At 31.3% G+C, this 20,327-nt stretch overlaps 1 protein-coding gene across 3 annotated transcripts; it reads left to right on the forward strand.

Moving 5' to 3' along the window:
• Positions 1–710: 710 nt before the first annotated feature.
• LOC113863626 (cation-chloride cotransporter 1) lies at positions 711–19,041 on the forward strand. 3 transcript variants are annotated; one of them, XM_027497288.1, is made up of 14 exons: positions 737–1,121; positions 1,432–1,578; positions 2,064–2,142; positions 2,967–3,058; positions 4,296–4,508; positions 6,450–6,564; positions 9,620–9,720; positions 9,876–9,937; positions 10,491–10,718; positions 12,299–12,413; positions 13,087–13,281; positions 13,617–14,017; positions 16,277–16,438; positions 17,721–18,958. In XM_027497288.1, exons 5-14 carry the CDS (start codon positions 4,480–4,482, stop codon positions 18,806–18,808), a joined length of 2,496 nt encoding a protein of 831 aa, XP_027353089.1. In that variant the 5' UTR covers positions 737–1,121; positions 1,432–1,578; positions 2,064–2,142; positions 2,967–3,058; positions 4,296–4,479; the 3' UTR covers positions 18,809–18,958. The 3 variants fall into 3 exon arrangements, with proteins under 3 accessions (XP_027353074.1, XP_027353089.1, XP_027353081.1); XM_027497273.1 differs by lacking the exon at positions 4,296–4,508 and having other exon boundaries at positions 711–1,121; positions 17,721–19,041; XM_027497280.1 differs by lacking the exon at positions 4,296–4,508 and having other exon boundaries at positions 755–1,121; positions 1,471–1,578; positions 17,721–18,962.
• The last annotated feature ends 1,286 nt before the right edge of the window (positions 19,042–20,327 follow it).

Below are 20,327 nucleotides of genomic sequence, written 5' to 3' on the forward strand. Positions count from 1 at the left end.
AATATTAAAATATTTAAAACAATTAATATTTAATAATTTAAAGAAACTGAAATAATATTTTAATTTCAGAAATTAAAATAATCAAAATAAAAACAATTTAATACATTATTCTCTTAATGTAAGTTAAGTCACTCTACTATCGCATTCCTTCGTTTAAAGTTCAAACCCGCGTATCTGTTTTTTAAGCGCAATGTGTTTAGATTAAATTTTTAAATATTTATAATTTTTTTATTATTATTATACTTTTTGAAGATAAAATAAATTGTATTTTTCTAATTGAAACTCAACACACATGTGCAGTTGATTTTTGATGAAAATAAATAAATAATAATGTTTTATTCTCAAATAAACTAATCCTATTAAATGGGGGATTGATTTTTGAAGAAAATAGCCATGTTTTGTTTTCAAATTAATTAACCCTATTAAATCTGTACTATTCAGAAATATACTTTTATGAATTTACGATAGTCATGTTATCAAAATTATACTTTACAAAAAAGAGTATTGCATTTTTATTTTTTATGAATTTATATAAATATTTTCAATTTTTTTATAATAAACTATAAACTAATATAAACCTATACTATTCAGAAATATTTTTACAAAGTTGACAAAAAAAAAAAAAAGAAGAAAAGTTTTGATTAAAGACAATATTTCATTTAAAAATTCTCTGCAACTAATATTATTAATTTTCTTCCTCCCTCCAATACAAACTTTCATAAATTTCACCCTTTTCACCCAGTCTCCATCTGGAATTTCTATTCCCATTCAAAGACGTATCTCATCCTCTCTATTTCTCTTACCCTTTCCCATTCGCATAATAAATAAACAATACGTAATATAAAGTGCCGGATCTGAATTTTTCGTCGCGTGTTTCGTGTATCTTCTATATATCCGATTTCTGATTCGGATTTCCGATTTGAATCTGCAATAGATCGAGAAATGGGGGACGGTGACATTGAAGGCGGTGGCGGCGATGACGGTTTTCGTTCACCGATTGGTCGCCAGTATCGCCCTGTCTTGGCCAACGATCGTGCGGTGCTCGAGATGTCTTCCATCGATCCTGGATCTTCTTCTTCTTCTTCCTCTGCTGCCGTGCAAGATCATCCTCCGAATCTCAGGTATTCACGCTCTTCCGTCTCCTGCAACTGCATCTTTCGCGGTTTCGATGATTTCATTTCGTTTCCGAATGAGAAAAGAGTGCCCTATCAGAATAATGCGAGGAAATTGGAGCAATGTTGAAACGAGCAAAATTGTGTTGTGTGAGAGAGATAGTGTGCTTGTGTGTTTATGTGAAGGAATTAAGCTAGTCGCTTGTACAATTTGGGCGGTGTTGTCACTAACTATGGTTGGAACTAGTGAAATCGTGTGTATTGTGTGTTTTTGTGATTTTTTTTTCACTTGTGTTAATGTTGTTGCTGTTGTTGTCAGAAAAGTGAATGTAAGTGCGAATGGGAGTTCGGATGCCAGAGAGGGGAACGCTTCGCATCAATCACAACCTAACGGATCACAGCAGCAGGATTCTAAATTGGAGTTGTTCGGTTTTGATTCTCTTGTCAACATTCTTGGTCTCAAGAGGTACCACGAGACTTGCTTGCTGCTACTGTGAAGTGTGAACCGTTATTCCTCATGCGTTGGATGTTGGCTTTATTTACTTAAATTTTGAGTTTGCATAGGGATCAAACTTGCACGTGATATATTGCCTGTTTGAGGGTGGATTGGATAAGCTTTAAAAATAAGCATTTTCTGACTTTTTAGCCTTTTTTATTTAGAAGAAATAGCTACTATTTTTAACTGTGATAAAAGCACTGTAACAACTTTGAGTTTTTGCCTCTTAATTTTTTTTTAAATTATCTATATTTTTGAAAAAATTTTCAACATTTTTTAATTTTAAAGGCATTTTCAGGTGTGAACAAAAAGGCGCTAATTTTTTCACATAATAGATAGATCATGGATGCCTTTAATAAATATTGATTTTGTTAAATTTGATTTTATTTTGGAAATTTTTTCTTAGTTCTCCGCTGTTAAACAATTTTTGTTGACAATATCCTGTCCTTCTTCAGTATGACTGGGGAGCACGTTGCACAACCATCTAGTCCTAGAGAAGGTGAGGATATATCCATCACTGCTGGGCTGCCAAAGGTATGCAAATTTCTTAAGTATAAGTTTACTTCCTTTCGATATCCTATTTGTTTTGTTAACAGCAATGACATATTCACATGTAGTCATTGATAAAGTTCTATGTGTTTTTGATTTGAATTTATCAAACTAGGAAATTGGAAAGGATTAAATTATTTATACTATTAAGTCTATAACATCTGTTTGCGTTATAGGCAAGATGATTCAGAAAAAGAACTTTAGTTGTTTTGGTGATCGTGAAAAAAATATTCCGAATCTTTTATTTTAACAAGTTCTGAAATTGCTCTTTCCTCATGCTATACATATTTTACACAACACATTTATAATGAGTCATATGAACTAGGGGTGTTAGTTGAGATGATCAAATCTTGACAGTTAGGTCATGCAGTGGTGATCTGGAGTAGAAATTAATTAAAATTCACATACTCCAATACCATTTGCAATATTCACATGGCATAATATTCTAATCCTAACTAACATGCATGATTCAGTTGCATGATTTATGGCTTTCACTGTCACATTAAACTTCTCTTCTCAGTTGATGTGTCCCTTTCATACACACACTAATAAATACTTCTATGCTATATCAGTGCTTTTGTTTTCTACTTGGTTGGGGTAAGTTGTTTGTTTGAAAGTAATACGAAGCTATATGCATGGGTAGTTGAAATTTGCCATAATCCCTGACAGTTAAATATATTTTTGGGTCTATTTTTTTCATTGTAAATGCAAAAAACATGGTTATTATAAGTTAAATTTCATATGATCATATCAATTTCAATTTTATAATTTTTTTAGTCTGGACGTTACATGTTTATTTAATTTTGCAGCCTGCTGCTCCCAAACTGGGTACAATGATGGGTGTATTCATTCCATGTATACAAAGCATTTTGGGCATCATCTACTACATTCGTTTCTCTTGGTAACTTGTATATTGTTTTACTTCTTACCTCAATTATTAGCTCATTTAATGTCTATTAAAACCGAATATTAGAAATTTTTGAGACTGTTAATTGAAGTTTGAAATAGTGTCTGAAGAATTCAGATATTGTAACTTGATATTCAACTACAACCTAACAACAATTCAAATTTAAAAGGATAGAAGCCACAACTTCCTTATTTCTTCCCTGTTTTGAGAAAATGATCATTCATTTGAAAGCTCTTTGTGTTAACTTGTCGCCATAGTTTGAAGTTGAAATTGAATCTCTTGTTTGAGATCATCAATATGGTAACCAAATGTCAGTTTTCAAAATTCCAAACTTGGCTATTGCACTTAGTTTTGATTCTTTTGAAATACTTCCATGAATACCTTTTCAAAGTATATTTATTGGGCTTTTTTAAAGTAAAAGTTACATGTTGAGATTTAATAACTTATCTGAATTTCCTGTAAAACTTCTACACAAGAACATTTACCCTTTTCTTCTTCATTCCTATTTTCCGTGAAAAATTGTTTTCTATTTTCATTAAAAATTTAAAAAATTTGATTTTACCTTCACTTTATTTCTTATCTTCAAAGATTGGACCAAAATGTTGAAAAGACATCATGCTTTTTTCACCAGTTCTTTTGCAAAGTTTTGAAAACAGGAAGTAAAATACAATGTGGCTAGTTTGTATTTATTGGTGAACATTAGTGATAACAAGAAATGGAAATAGGAAATCTTTTGTCAAACAACCAAATAGGTTCTAAATGCCAAAACTTCTAATGTTCGACTCTTCCAAATGTTTCTTCATTTCTATATTAAACATACAACAACAACAACACTAAGCCTTATCTCACTAGGTGAGGTCAGATTTCTATATTAAACATAGTTGACTTGAAAATTCAACATCCCAAAATGCATAAATCTTGATTCATAAATATGATTTTTGGAATATGCATCATGTGTATTTGATTCACAGACACATTGGATATTTGTTGATACTTTAATTAAATTCTCTTATGTACATTATGCAAAATGTAAAATAGAACCTATGGTATGATTCTTATGTGAAATATAACAAGATGAAATATATATTTATGCATGATTCAATATCATTCATGTGTGTATAATCATCATCTGTATGCTCAAATTGATTTATGTTCAGCACTAGGTTTACCCCTTTACTGGGGACATTGTAACTTGTTTGGTTCACTATGATTTGGAAAACAATATATATAGATGGATAGATGAAGATTGAGTAGATAGATGCACCTCGGATCACTCATAATCTGATTTTGGCTACATGTAAGTGGAAACTCCTAAGTGTTATGATTATGCTCACCCACAAACCACAAGTTGGACTCTTAGACCTTATGGAACATTTGCCTTCACAAACTCGAAGAAGGGGAAACTCTTGAATCTCATGATTATGAGCTCACCCATGGACCAAAGGTTGATACCAATTTGACCCTATGAGAATTTTGTAATTGCGAACTTGAAGTTGGAGAACTTGTTACAAGAATATGCTCACAATTGTTGATACCATTTTAATAGGATTTTTTAACCAGCCTCTCAAAATCAATGTTTTTCCCATCTTAATATGAAGCACATACTCTAACACAAACAGTAGACATGACACGACTAAAGTCTAAAATATAGAACACGACACTGCATCTATCAATCTATCTATTTATCTAAGCATTTAGTCTCTACAAATTTTTTTTCTCTAAAATAAGATAAAATTATATTTTTCTAAACGAGGCATATTTACTAAGTTTTATATATTTTTCTATGATAGTGAGCTTTATAAAAAAATAAAAGATATTATTTTCTAGTATTTTATATTATATTTTGAACTAACTTTTTTGAAGTTATTATTTTTTTAATTCTAGTGTGTGACTACTATCTATATTGAAGTGTTGACTTAGGTGTCTGAGATGTGTGGAGGTGTTAGCTCAAGTGTGTGAAGCAACAAAAAATAAAATTTAAATTGGATACTCAATGAGGAGCGGCCTACGTGTGTTGATCAATTGTTTGGGAAGTGTAGATGTCAAAAAGGCGTCTAACACTACGACATTCCAAACAAGAGTAAATTATGTGCTTCATAGTTATCTTGTATAGACATAATTAACTAATATAAAATAGTTCTAATTTATTATAAACCAAAAATCTATAAACTTAGTCTTTAAATTATTATTACAAGCCTAAAATCTACAATCAGCTAATAATAATATTTCCAAATTAATGAGCCCAAATACTTATCCTGTTAAAAGTTCAATCAAATAAATCAAGTCAGCCGCATTGCTACCCATGATTAGATTTGTATGAACTTCAACTGGTTTCTCCATTGCCTTTTTAACTTTGTTTGCTTGAGTTTTTATCATTAGACCCATGAACCACCATTGTATCACTTGTCTTCTGCATTGGTTGGTCTACTCAATTTCTAAATTAATAAAATCAATAAGCCTAAATCAATAAATTAGTCTTGAATTATTGTTACTAGCCTAAAATCTATAATCAACTAATTAAAATTATTCTTAATTACTATGATATCAAAATACTTTATAGTCTTTCAAAGGTTCAATAAAATATAGCCAGGTCGACCCATTGCTACCCATGATTAGATTTCTACGAATTTCAGTAACTAGTTTCTCCATAGCCTCTTTAACTTTCTTAGCATGAGCTTTTGTCGTTGACTCATTGGACTGCCATGAACCACCAATGTATCATTTTTCTTCTGCATTGGTTGCCCTCTTTGATTTCCATCACTATAATAGGTTTTGGCAAAACCAGGGAGGCTAAACATCTATGACAGTACGAGATCTTTGTTGTTCTTTGGGGCATTTAGTTGGATCAGTTGCACACTTCTATAAGCAGATTTCCTTTGCCCTTTATTTTGTTGTTATGGTCTTAGTTGCTGTTTGGTTTGTGGCCCATATTTGTTTTGAGGGTGTTGGCATGTCCAATTTATAAAGGGATTTGAATGCCCAACTGCATTACTATGTTCCTTTTTTTGCCCGTCAACTCCTTTGGTGACATTAAACTTGCCTAATTGTATTTTTGTTCTTTTCAATAAAACTTCATTTCTATACAAAAAAAAAAAATAGTAAAAATAAATGATGAGAGGTGCATTTGTGATTTCAATATCAAAAATCTTAATTTGTGATTTTGATTAGTTTTACTAAAGTTTTTTTATTTGTATAAACTGGTATAGAACTTTGCTAACCATGTAAGACCGGGAATAAATTAGTCATTTCTACTTGATACTGTATATTTATTGTAATATTTGCTTTAGTATCCTTCGACATTTTGCATTTATTGAATTGAGTAACTCTGTTGTTCAACTAGCTAAAATTTAGATGTTTTCTTTTCAATGATTCGTGATTATTGTAGGATTGTTGGTATGGCTGGAATAGGAGAGACATTGTTGCTTGTTGCTTTATGTGGTACTTGTACATTTCTTACTTCAATATCATTGAGTGCTATTGCAACCAATGGTGCCATGAAGGTATGCACTTTATGAGAAGTTGAACTGGTGCTTATACTATATGGTATGACTGCAAATCTGTAATATTTTTCTTAACGTCTTTTCAAATTTTGATTCTTAAGAGTAACTGTACCTTAGGTTACTTGTTTTTCTTTTGTTGTTAATTTGTTTATTATTATTTCACAAATTTAAACTATATTGATAGTTAATTTGAAAAAGGAATTTATTGTCATGTGTTGCTTAGTAGGTGGAGAGTACTACTTGAGATCAATTTTACATAATGATAGATAAATTAATGAAGATATGACTTATAGAATAGAAGTTAGGTAGTTAAAGTGAAGAAAAACATCAAAATTTATTTGTGGTTGTAAGAGGAAAATTTTATCATACTGTTATATGACCAACAATTCTATTTGACAGCAAATGCTGAATTTTCAAGGAATGACATAAAAAAAGAAAAGAAAAGTGAAAGTAGCTGAAATAAAAATGTTAAGATAGATTAGTGATTATAAAAAAAAGGATAGAATAAGAAATGATTGTATATGCAAAATATTGGAGTAGCACTTGTAATGAAAAAACGATAAAAAATCGTCTAAAATAGTTTGGTCACATGTAGAGAAGGTTATTGGTGGCATCAATAAAACAAGTAGGTGACATAATTTTTAGTTTGGTAAAAAATGAAAGAGAAAGATTTAGAAATCTTTAGAAAACATTGTTAAAAACATCTAATGATAAATAATATTTTTGAGAATTTGGTTTTGGATTAAGTTCAACGATGTTGTATGATTTATGTAGTCGACTTCATCTAGAGAAATAAGACTTAGTAGGTGTTGGTACTTAGTTGGATAAGATTTTGTTGTTGCTGTAATGCTCAAGTTGAGGCTAGTACAATTGATTTGTGACAAGGGAATGGTTAAATATTTAGAAGAGTTTATGAAAATAACTGATTCTCATAAACTCTATTAACTTATTGCAGTAAACTTCTTGATATAACTTGTCAAAATAAGCTCTTTTTAGTTTACTTGAATTAGTTTCGTAATCAAATTTATGTCATAAGCCCTCATGTGATAAGAGCTCATTGAATAAGCTCTTAATTAAGTACTTTAACACACTGTTTGTGTTTAAGGCCTGTTAGGTGCTTGGATACAATTGGACCTAATTGAATGTTCTCTCTAATATCCATTCAGTTGGGGTTTGGGGTTAGTCTAACGAGTAAAGGATGTAAGAACTCCTTGTGGTCTTATGATAGCATTGTGTTTTGTTTGTCAAGACACCTAGTATTCAATGAGGCCATTTAGATCTTAAGTAGCACTTGCCCAACTCTTTTTTGTTAAAGGAGAAGTTGGACCAAACACAAATTTGTAGAAGCTTTACAAAATAAAAGTTCTTACTCAGTCACCTGCACACCTTCAAGATAAAAGTTTCTGCATCAGTTTGGAATATGGCTTAAGTATTCCTTATAAGATTGGGATAGTTTTCCTCCTTTAAGCTAACTTTTAGCGTTGAGTTTGATCTAGTACATTTCTAATTTAGTATTGGAGTTGAATTGCTGAAATAGTTTTGATGTTTGACCATTGAATCCTGCAAACTTCACACTCTAGATGCCTTAGCCTGGGTGTGTTAAGATTTACTACATCAATTGGGAATGTAACCAAAGTACTATTTATATAAGACTTGGAAAATACTCTTCACTGAAGCTAGTTTTTGGGGTTAAGTTGAGCAATAATGGGAAATGATGTGAGAAAATGATGTGTCGTGGAATTTACTTCCTAAAAGGCTACTGGCCGTGCCAAATTCATCTGAATTTGTAAATTTTTTATTGTGTTTTTAAGTTTTTGAAAACTATTTTTTAAAACAATTTTGAAAAACTATATAGAAGAAATAAAAAAAAGTCCGGTAATTAGGTTTTAAAAATAGTTTTAGTGATTAGGAAATAAAAAAGAATTTCTTGGTAAATTTGTTTCGAGCACATTTTTTGTTTTGTTTTTTAAATAGATAAATTGTTGATTGTATTTTAATTTCTTTTTATGAATTTCTTAAATTGGATTTTATATATATATACACTACAAACTTTGTTTCTTGTAAGCATTTTACATGTTATTGCAGTTACTGATGACTAAAAATTCAATATCTAAGAATTAAACTTTAATAATAAAATGGTATTACTAATTATAAAATCTAATTCATCAATGTAGACTATATGAAATATATAAACATCAGTTGAAAATATTATTGAGATGCATATCTAAATTTATCATATACTGTATAAAGTTATGAAAAGTTAATTTATAAAAGCATATCTAATAAATTAATGCCGGCCATAAAGCGTTGAACATATATGTATGGAATTAGAGGCCACTTATGGTGAAAAATAAATTCAATAGAAGAAGCACAAGTCAAGTATCAGGATTTATTCCAGCTCTGCATCCTAGAGAAATTGAACTGAGACACCCAGATGCATCAAACGAACACACCTCCTCACACCTAGGACCAAACATCCAGTGTATGAGGTTTATAAGATTCAACATTTGCAGGGCGGCCAGTGTTTGGATCGGATAAGCTTTCTTATCATACTAGTATTGAAAAATACCTGTTCCTAGTGGAGCCCTAAAATCTAGCTCATGGGGAGTGGATTGCCCAACAGTCCAAGTCAATATAACTGTACTTTCCCCATATTCCTAGCATGCGTGGGATCCTATCAGTGGCAATTTCTGTTTAGAGACAGCTTTTGGGGTTGGGTCTACACATAAGGGTATTTATGGTATATGCTGGGAAGTTGCATAAAAGGCATAATTTTGAAATTGTAAATTTTTGAGAGTAGTTTCTTGGACTGTTCTGGGATATTTTTTCTGACCTTTTTCCTTTATTCTTCATTTTCAGCTTTAATTGTTTGTCTGGATTTATTTATTTTTTGTACTATATAGTTTGCAGTAAAAAATCTTCTTGAGTGAGGTTTTGAAAGAAAAAAAAAGCAGTTTTCCCTAAAAATTAAGCAAATCCAAACATGCTTTGACTAGTTTGCATTAATAGTTGATAGATACAGTTTAGCCTTTTTTCTTTTGTGTATGTTCTGTAGGGTGGGGGACCATACTATCTCATAGGTCGTGCCCTTGGTCCAGAAGTTGGAGTTAGCATTGGTTTATGCTTCTTCCTTGGAAATGCTGTTGCTGGAGCACTGTAAGTGCATAAATTTTTTTTAATACTTTTAAACTTTTGAAAGGAGATTAGGCTAGGAAGGTAATGGATAAGTCTTGCTAAATTGTAGTCATGATAGCATAATATTTACTCTGCAATATATTCTGAAGTTTATTGTCTTTTGTTTATGGTTCTAGTTATGTCTTGGGAGCTGTAGAAACATTTTTGAAAGCGGTTCCTTCTGCTGGGATCTTTAGAGGTAAGGAGTCTAATTAATAAATCGTTTTTGGAATTAATTGGTTTTCTACGTTTCATTTATTTTTTAATTCAAGCATGTTATTTAGGTTGGTGTTTTGTGGTTTTGGTTTTACATATATCCCCTACAATTGTAAATAATTTTGTTCTGCAACAGATTTCACTTTGAGAAGACAAGAACCTTGGTGTACTCAACTGGAATTGTGACATTGCATTATTGTATCGCAATAAAAAAGAAATTGTATACCTGTATTTATACATACATACATAGGTGTGGAGGGTCTGGGTTAGAAATAGACAAGATAGAATAACACAATGCATTTAATTTGTTGTTGTGGTATTGTATCAAATGTAAAATAACCTAAGAGCTTGTCCAACTCTTGTTCTGAGTCAACTCTCATATCCTATCATTTTTCTATACTATCTTGTCTACTGAACCAAGCCCTTGGTATACTTAATGGTTGTACAGTGATTGGCATTTTGACTAATATTCAAGCATTACGTTTGAGGTGAGGAATTGATTGTTTAATTATTATTTTTTCATATTGCAAGTGCAGAGACTATCACACATGTTAATGGTACTGCAATTGCACAACCGATACAGAGTCCAAGTTCTCATGACCTGCAAATTTATGGGATTGTTGTGACTATTCTGTTATGCTTTATTGTATTTGGAGGGGTAAAGATGATAAATCGGGTTGCACCTGCTTTTCTCATACCTGTTTTATTCTCAGTCGTCTGCATATTCTTGGGAATTCTTTTGGCAAGGAAGGATCATCCTTCAGGTTTGTTTTTTTTTGTTCTATATCCCCTTTTCCCAATTCTCCACTTTTGTAATAATGTCATTTTGCAACCACCTTTGTCTGTTTTAATCGAGGATTGAAGTTTTAGCTTTATCCTGGAGACTATTTTGTCTAGGCACTTTCTCAATCTGGTAACACAATTGATTTCAAGAATAAAAAACATAAGTTTTGAGCTTTCTGCTTCTTTTAATTTTTCAATAGAGCAAAACTATTGCATCCCCCTTATCACATAACAAGTTGTTATTAAAAGGATGAACGAAGGGAATACCAAGAGCACTGGTTATTTCATAAGCGCTGAACAAAACATTCTAGAATATGGACTTGTACAAAGATGTTTGTAATTTAAGTTTAATGGGTCTGGAAGTGTTTTAACCTAAAACAATATTTTACAATACTAAATTAAAATGTTCTTTGAAGGATACTTCACTTAATCTATACAAGTCGACTGAACTTTGGATTATTTTAATGATTTAATAAAAGGTTGCTCTCGTATGGCTTGACGATTAATAACATTCTATTCATGGAAAAACTACAACTCAGTCTAGGCTTCTATTTTACTGTTGCTTTGAAGACAAATTGTACTGTTGAAGCTTCTAGGAAAAGGAATATAGAAGGTGGGTATGGGTACTGGTTGAGTCATGAACCTGAAGAACCAAAAACATGATAGGTACTGAACAAAGAATAGATTTCTTTATTGGATCTTCTCTGAACAAGAGAAGAAAATAGGAAACTGTACAACACCTTCTTACTGGAATTTCGAGAGTTCCAGTCTCTCCCTCTAATCTCCGATTTCTCCAAAAAGATTCCTTCCCCCCTTTCTAACTAACTATTTATAGAGCATAAAACAAAATACAGTTATAACTAATACAGTTATGATTGACAATTCAAATCCTCTACAGTTGTCCTATTCTTACGCTTCCTCTGATAAACTTTCATTAAAGGTGGCCTACGCTTATCAAAACATCCCAACTTTTAATAATTGGTTTGGTTTGGTTGGTAAGGTAAAAAGAGTGGCAACCTTATAGTGATTGTTTTGGGTCAACATTTTTTCTTACTTTATATGTTTGTGTATATTTTTTTTACATGATTATTTAAATTTCTCAAATGACCCTATTACGCGTTGTGAACAAGAAAGATCTAATCGTGTTGAGCAGAGAAATTCACAAAAACTGATCTGAACACATTCAATTGCTTTGGACCTAAATTTTTCCCGAACATGACCCAAAATCAAATTCTTTGTTTGGAAAGCAGTACTGAATAGGTTTCCCTTTGCTTTTTGGGGGGATAAAGAACAGAATTTAGTGAAGCAAAGAGTATAATTGACTGAAAAGAAACACACTGCCAGAAGCAGAAAAGAGAAACAAATCTGACCAATAATTAGGGAAAGATTAGTCAATAGGATTGTAACTTGTAATTTTTTAGAACTCACGTTGCTTCTCTTAGTGCATGTTGTTGAGAGGGAGGCATTCATTTTTTTTTCCAGATTTATTTATACTGATATTTGCTATTGATTGACTTTAGCTAATTTCCTCTTTTCTCCCATTTTTGCCACATTAATTCAGAGGGAATTACTGGGTTGAGTTCAGAGACATTTAAAGAAAATTGGAGTTCAGATTATCAAAAAACTAATGATGCTGGAATTCCAGAAACTGATGGCTCAGTAAGCTGGAATTTCAAGTAAGTTTTCACAGCCTTTTCTCATTCATTTTTATTCATCTATCCTTCTATTCTGCCATTTAGCCTTTCAATGTTATTGAAAACGCCTAACTATCTGTGGGCATTGGATTTTACTCTTGTCAATAAATGGCTTTTGGGGAAAGTCTTCTAATTTTGGCAATTGATCTAAGTGCTATATGGCGAATCTGAGTGAACATGACCAGTGGTGGAGCTAGAAGCTTTTTATTGGGGTGACCATGTGAATAAAATATTATTAAAACAATAAATAAATAAAAAAGTTTAATTATATGTTTTTGTCCTTTTATAGTGATTAACATGTGATTATTGTTTCTTAATAATTTTTTGTTTAAATGCAGTTCTATAATTTTGTTAACTATTACAGTCAAATTCTGCTTTAGTTTCCTTTGACACAAAATTCTCACGTCCTTATTTTTTTTCAAATAATTAAAGCTTTATGACATGCTTGAGATAAGAAATAATTTAAAAGGTTTCAGAATTAGGAAGTTGAATAGTTTTTTAGAATGTAAAGCTAAGATTTATGGCATCTGCATAATTTAAACCATTTCATGTTTAATGCAGGTGCTTAAGGGACCAATTTGTTGAAAATTTTGCTAGTTTATGATATTAAAATGATATTTCAATTTTTTTAATTGTGATTTTCTTTTTCTCCCAGTTCATTGGTAGGCCTCTTTTTCCCAGCTGTGACAGGAATAATGGCAGGCTCTAATCGATCATCCTCTCTGAAAGATACTCAGCGATCAATTCCTGTTGGAACTTTAGCTGCAACTCTTGTAACTACTACTCTGTATCTTGTTTCTTTGATGTTGTTTGGTGCTGTTGCCAACAGACAGAAGCTATTAACTGACAGGTAATTTTTGGTCAAAAAGTTGTTTGTATAACATTTCTTCTTGATACATATAAAAAAGAATTTACAGAAAAAGTTGCGAAAAAAAATAATAAAAACATGAGAAAATAGAAGATACTTGAGAAAAGACCTACTCCCTCTGAATGTGGACCAAACCCCTTTTTATTGCTTTACCTTTTAATTTGTAGTTTGGTAATCAACTTTGTGTCAGGAAGCCTATTCTCCGTGCTAAAATTTAACTGATGCTTTTTTCTTTGAGGGGAGGTATCCTTATAATTTTGGATACTGATAGAAATTCTTTTAACTGGTTTTAATTCTGATTTAGAGCTTTTATGCAGGCTACTTACAGCTACAATTGCTTGGCCTTTTCCTTCATTAATTAAAATCGGGATTATTCTTTCAACAATGGGTGCTGCTCTTCAGAGCCTGACTGGTGCCCCACGCCTGCTTGCAGCAATAGCCAATGACGATATTTTACCTATATTGAACTACTTTAAAGTTGCAGATGGCAGTGAGCCGCATGTTGCTACCCTTTTTACCGCCTTCCTATGCATTGGGTGTGTCGTTATTGGGAACCTGGATCTTATCACTCCAACTGTAACTATGTTTTTCCTTCTATGTTACACTGGTGTCAACTTATCCTGCTTCCTTCTTGATCTTCTAGATGCCCCTAGTTGGCGTCCTCGTTGGAAATTTCACCATTGGAGTTTATCGCTTGTGGGAGCGTTGCTTTGCATAGGTATGCTGTCTTTCTGTGTTTTTTTTTTGTCATTGATTTACTTCAACTGTTTCTTTATCTCCTTATTTTTTAATTCAATCTGGTGATATCTTTGTGATTTGGATTTGGGTTGTTCTACTAGCTGCTGTGGAAAGGCTACAACTAGGATGATTGAAAATCCTTTTGTGTAAACAAAATATTAGAATGAAGCTGTGTGTGATAGATAGTGCACTCAACACACTAATAGTGAAACAATGGGTGTGTAGGAAAGCTAATAAGGAGTTTATTTGAGCTTCCAAAAATAATTAATGACTCTTATAAGCTCTTTTTTTTATCTTATTTCAATAAGCTTTTTGGTAGAGCTTATTGAAGTAAATTCTTTTTAGCTTGTTTTATCATGTTTTATGAATAAATTTATGCTATAAGCTTTCATGTATGAAAGCTTGTTGAACAAGCACTTAATTTAGCTATTTATTCAACACACACCCTTTAACAATAAATAGACAAAAGAATGTGGTGAGAAGCCCTTTACTGAGTGTGTTTGTAGTGTATATAACTTATATTTTGGTTTTATTAAAGGGGAAGAGCTATGTGAAGCTGATAATGAAACTACAAATATAGTTTTGTATAGTAACTACAAATATATATCGATAAATACAAATGAATTTGACAGCTACTAGCTTCACCACTTTTCAAGTTTGGTTAATATTAATCATATGAACCAAGCTTGTTTCAAGTGTACCTAATTTGAGAACCTGAGAGACTTTGTAAATAGATATTTCACAAAATAAAAATGGAATTGAATGCGGAAGAATGGAACAACCATTCTCATTCCACAGCCTGCCAGCTTTCAGAATGGAATGAATTTCTAAGCCATTCAATTGTTTGATGCACAGAATCAATGCTGAACATAATAAAATTTAATCCAAATGCTATAAATACCCCCTCTTGACACAAAAAAGGGTTAACTTCTTCCATGTATATTGTAAAGTTATTTCTTAGTTTTATGTTGTCATTAAAATGTAGCAAGCTTAGTTTTATTTATTTGAAAAAATCAAAACTTGTATAATGTTTAGAATAAAAAATTTAATTATTCCATACAATTTGTTTTTTGTTAAATTACAGTTTGAATAATGATTTGATTCTTGTATTTTATTATTTTTTCTCATAAATTTGTATTGCTGAACTGTAAAATTACGGTGACACATGAAGTTTGGGCTGAAAATAAAATTAGGATTCAAATAGGATAAATTTAATAAAGGGTAATAGTTGTTATTCTGTGAAATAAATGAGGGCATGAAATTACCATTTCACCAATCCTTTGGGAGGGAATGGCGATTCTTTGATAACGCATGAAATTATCAAATGCAAAATGAAAGTTAAATACAATGAATAAAATTTCTATCAAAGAGAGACGTAGCATAATCTGCATATATAACAATCCTTGGGCCAGTGCTTCTTTGATATTCTGATGGTTGCAAATGATTGCATTCCAATGGTTATGACATGGAGACTGTAGAAAATGGTGGACAATGCTCACAGCTACAGATATTTGGTTGTCTGATGATGTATCTTTGCAACAGGTCTAACAATATTTACTGAGATCCACTAGAGGCTCCTATCCTAAGCTTGACATTTATATCCATAGGTGTTTCTACAAGTCAACAATTTTGTTACCTGACAGCACTAGAACAAGACTGGGCCATCTCAATGTGAAAAATATGAATTTTCCCAAGTATCTAATTTGAAAATGATGGGAAAATCAGAGAGATAATCTGAAAATTCCATATTTTATCACAATAATATCAATTATATCATGTTCATGGACAAGGTATATGCTGTGAGGCTGTGAGCATATGAAGTATGATGATCATAGAAAACAATATCATCTGCCTTCCTACAGATAATGCAGAACTCTTGAATTGTAGTTTTAACTTTTTGAATAAAACATGTTGAGATTGTTTCGAGCTGTAGGTAGAATGCTTATTCCACATGGTAAACTTGACTCCCATTGAACAACAAAGCCTGTTTATTGGTTTATATTATAACTTTCCTTTTCAAGTGCTTCACAAATTTCAATTTTAATATCTAGTCGTTGTGACCAAAGTGGAGATTTTTTCTCACAAATACCAACTTCATCATTGGGGTTTGGCTGCGAGGAATATACTATTGTGAATCTATAAACCGTTTGACATTATTAATTATGCGTAATACTGCTGCTGTGTGATTGTTCATAATGAAACTTGATATGTGGTGACCATTACTTTGTTTCCTGTGCAGTGATCATGTTCCTAATCTCTTGGTCATTCACAGTGGTGTCTTTGGGCCTTGCAAGCCTCATATATAAGTACGTGAGCATTAAAGGAAAGGCTGGGGACTGGGGAGATGGTTTCAAAAGTGCTTATTTCCAACTAGCACTTCGGAGCCTTCGGTCACTAGGAGGTATGTATCATAAAATTCAATCATCTACTCTCCTCAAGTAGATGATACAATACAAAATAGAGTAACTTTGTTTGGCATCTGTTTATGATTGGATGGCCAAGTCAGATTTGGTTGATCCACTAGCCCACCCCCAACCCACATATCTGTTGTTCTGACGATGTTCAATTCTAGTTAGTTTGGAGAAATTTTTATTATAGTTAGTTGAGTTGATTTTATATCCTTGCACTCAGGATTGGGGATTCAGCCTGATCCATGAATTGGTTTTATTGGATGATTTCAAACTGAATTAAATAAAATTATTTTGACTCAGTTTCCACATTGTGGAATACCTTGTTTAGTTCTAAGTTTCTGTTTCATTTTAAATTATGAATTTTCCTTGAACAGAAATGCTCTGGTAGTATTGATACTTAGGCTTGAAAATTTGTGAAATATTAGGTATATATGAATTATTTAAAATTTTCTTTTAAAGAAAAAATATTTATTTCCCATGAAAAAGACTCCATTTGGTGGTATTTAGAATTATCTATGTAGTTTTGAGAGGTTAAAACTTTTGGAACTTCTGATCTATGTGAAACATTAATGATGCAATCATGCAACCTGCTTTCCTCACAGGATTACGGTGGAAAGGAAATCATGTATTTAAATTCCTCACAAGATGTGAATAAAATCTATTTTACTGCAGCGAATGTCATTTGCATTTGAGGATCATCATTGATTGAAGCTTTTATTAAGAGCGGATGAGTGACTTAAAAGTAAAAAAATGAATATTTATTATAGTGACTTTATAGTATAAAATTGAATATTTATTATACTGGAAAATTCAGGATAATATTGAACAGAAATCCTTGACATATATTTTGACCTGATGCTTGTTGAGTGATGACCAATATTCCTATAATCATATTTCCGGTATCTTTTATGAATCCCAAAATGCTTTTCAAATAAACGCTCTACGCATTAAAGCTTGTTTGATTATAACTTCCAATTGTAGCACGTATAAGTTCAAACTTGAATGGCTGATGCGTTTCTAACATTGCATGTATGTCTCTTGATCTAACTTATCATCTACAGTTTTTATAACATAATTACTATGCAGAATAACGATATGATGATTCATATGCTAAGGTTGTTCAGTGGTCAGCTGTTTAAGAGTATCAAAACAAAAATTATTTGAACATGTAGCAAAAACTTTATAGCATCAGGCTGCCATTTTTATCTGTGCATGTGTTTGTTATTGCAAATTTGGGTTTCTCTAGTTACTTATTTCCATTCATTTTTATAGCAAGTCAAGTGCACCCAAAGAATTGGTATCCAATTCCACTAGTATTTTGCCGACCATGGGGCAAACTGCCAGAAAATGTTCCCTGTCATCCCAAACTTGCTGACTTTGCTAACTGTATGAAGAAGAAAGGTCGAGGAATGTCCATATTTGTCTCTATACTAGATGGGGATTATCATGAATGTGCTGAAGATGCCAAGGCTGCTTGTAAACAACTTAGCACCTACATTGATTACAAGAATTGTGAAGGTGTGGCTGAGATTGTTGTAGCACCTAATATGGCTGAAGGGTTTCGTGGCATTGTTCAGACAATGGGCCTTGGAAATCTCAAGCCAAACATTGTGGTGATGCGTTACCCAGAAATCTGGCGTCGGGAAAACTTAACAGAAATCCCTGCCACCTTTGTTGGGATAATTAACGATTGCATAGTTGCAAACAAGGCTGTAGTTATAGTGAAAGGTCTTGACGAATGGCCAAATGAGTACCAGAGGCAGTATGGCACAATTGATTTGTATTGGATTGTAAGAGATGGCGGTCTAATGCTGCTTCTCTCTCAGCTTCTTCTTACCAAGGCGAGCTTTGAGAATTGCAAGATTCAGGTCTTCTGTATTGCAGAAGAGGATGGAGATGCAGAGGGGCTGAAAGCTGATGTGAAAAAGTTCCTTTATGATCTTCGGATGCAAGCAGAAGTCTTTGTCATAACAATGAAATGGGACGGGCAGATGGATGGTGGATCACCACAAGATGAGTCATTGGAAGCATTTACTAGTGCTCAGCAAAGAATTGCTGATTACTTAAACCAAATGAAGGCGACGGCTGAGAGAGAAGGTTCTCCTTTAATGGCAGATGGTAAGTCCGTGGTTGTGAACGAGAAGCAGGTTGAGAAATTTCTTTACACAACGCTTAAGCTCAATTCAACAATTTTGAGATACTCCAGAATGGCTGCTGTTGTATTGGTAAGTCTACCTCCACCTCCAGTGAGCCACCCAGCATATTTCTACATGGAGTACATGGATCTGTTGCTGGAGAATGTACCAAGGATTTTGATTGTAAGAGGATATCGTAGAGATGTTGTAACTCTGTTCACATAGTTTGAAGTGGATTCTAGGCTAATCACATTTATCTCTCGCTGTTTATATTTTTGTAGCTTACATGCAATGTTTCATTCATTGTACCAATTTTCTTGCTGAAGAGGATCTTTTGTATCCATAAGATGTTATAGAAAAATGTGAAATTATTTTCAATTTATAACTTTGTTCTAGTTACTTAGATTATTACTCCTTTTGGTCCTTTTTATAAGAAATAAAATAGAGTATTTTAATATTATTAAATATACAAATTACTAACTACACCACTTAATATCATGAGTATTCTTAAAATAAAATTTATATTTATAAAAAATATAACTGATTTAATTACTTTTTTTGATCCTCTGTGATTTAGTCTTTTGTTTCTTATAAAAGAAATCGAAAGTAGGATATGTCACACCTCTTTCTGAGTTAATGACTTCAAAATAAGGACAAAACTGAAGTAGTTTGTTAGGGGCTTTTGGTATTATTTATCTTGATAACCGACAATAATATTAAATGCACATAATTTATCATTGTGAAATACTATTATCTTAGCCGACAAGTATTGAATAATGACTCCAAACTTCATCATGATTGTGTTCTATTTTTTGGATATAATACATGTTTATTATCATGGTTATGATTATGTGTCTTTTTATTTTTCGACACTTCGAATCAAAGTAAAAATTCCATTCAAATTAATCATCCTCTTTTTCTCATATCCAATTTTTCTTTTTAAAAAGTTATGTAAGGATAGAAATAAATTGAATAAGTTAACTTTTATGAGACTCAACCTAGTTTATTCTAATTTTTAAAAAGTTTGGTATAGTTAGAAAACTTGTTGACAAGCTTATTCTATAATAAAATTTATTAAATAAAGTTATCAAAATTTATCTTCATATATTAATGAACTTAAATTTATATATAAAAGAACGAGTTTAAACTTTTAAATAAATTAATAATTACATAATATCAAAATATTATATTAAAAATTTAATATAACAAATAATATCGTTATATTATTTATATTTATTTAAAAAATTTGTTGAATTTAGCTCTAAGAATTTTATAAAAATTAATAAATAAAGGGTTTTATTAAAAAAACTTGTGAAAGAACTGATTCAAAAAAATTAAAAATGTTTTTCTTATTAAAATTTTTAATAAAAATTATTAATACATGATTAAGTTTGTATTTTAATAAGTTTTTATTATTTAATATTTTAACTCCTAAATTAAAAACACTTAATGTGTTTGGATTAATTAAAAAATATATTATTTAAAAAAATAATTATATCAATAATTAATTACATAAAATGATTTTTATATTTGAATATATTGAATAAAAATAATTTTAAAATGATTTATTATTTTTAGATTGTTTAAAATATTTTTTTAAATTAAAATTATAAAAGAAGATATGAAATTTAATGTAATTGTTAGTTTAATATTTAAAATAATCAATTATTAAGAATAAATTAAAAATTAACAAATAAACCGATAACTTTTAATCTTAAGCTCTAAAATATTTTTTTATCTTAAA

Source organism: Abrus precatorius, unplaced genomic scaffold (genome assembly GCF_003935025.1).
Source record: "Abrus precatorius isolate BTA unplaced genomic scaffold, Abrus_2018 Scaffold10, whole genome shotgun sequence".
In the NCBI taxonomy this organism is placed as follows: Eukaryota; Viridiplantae; Streptophyta; class Magnoliopsida; order Fabales; family Fabaceae; genus Abrus; species Abrus precatorius.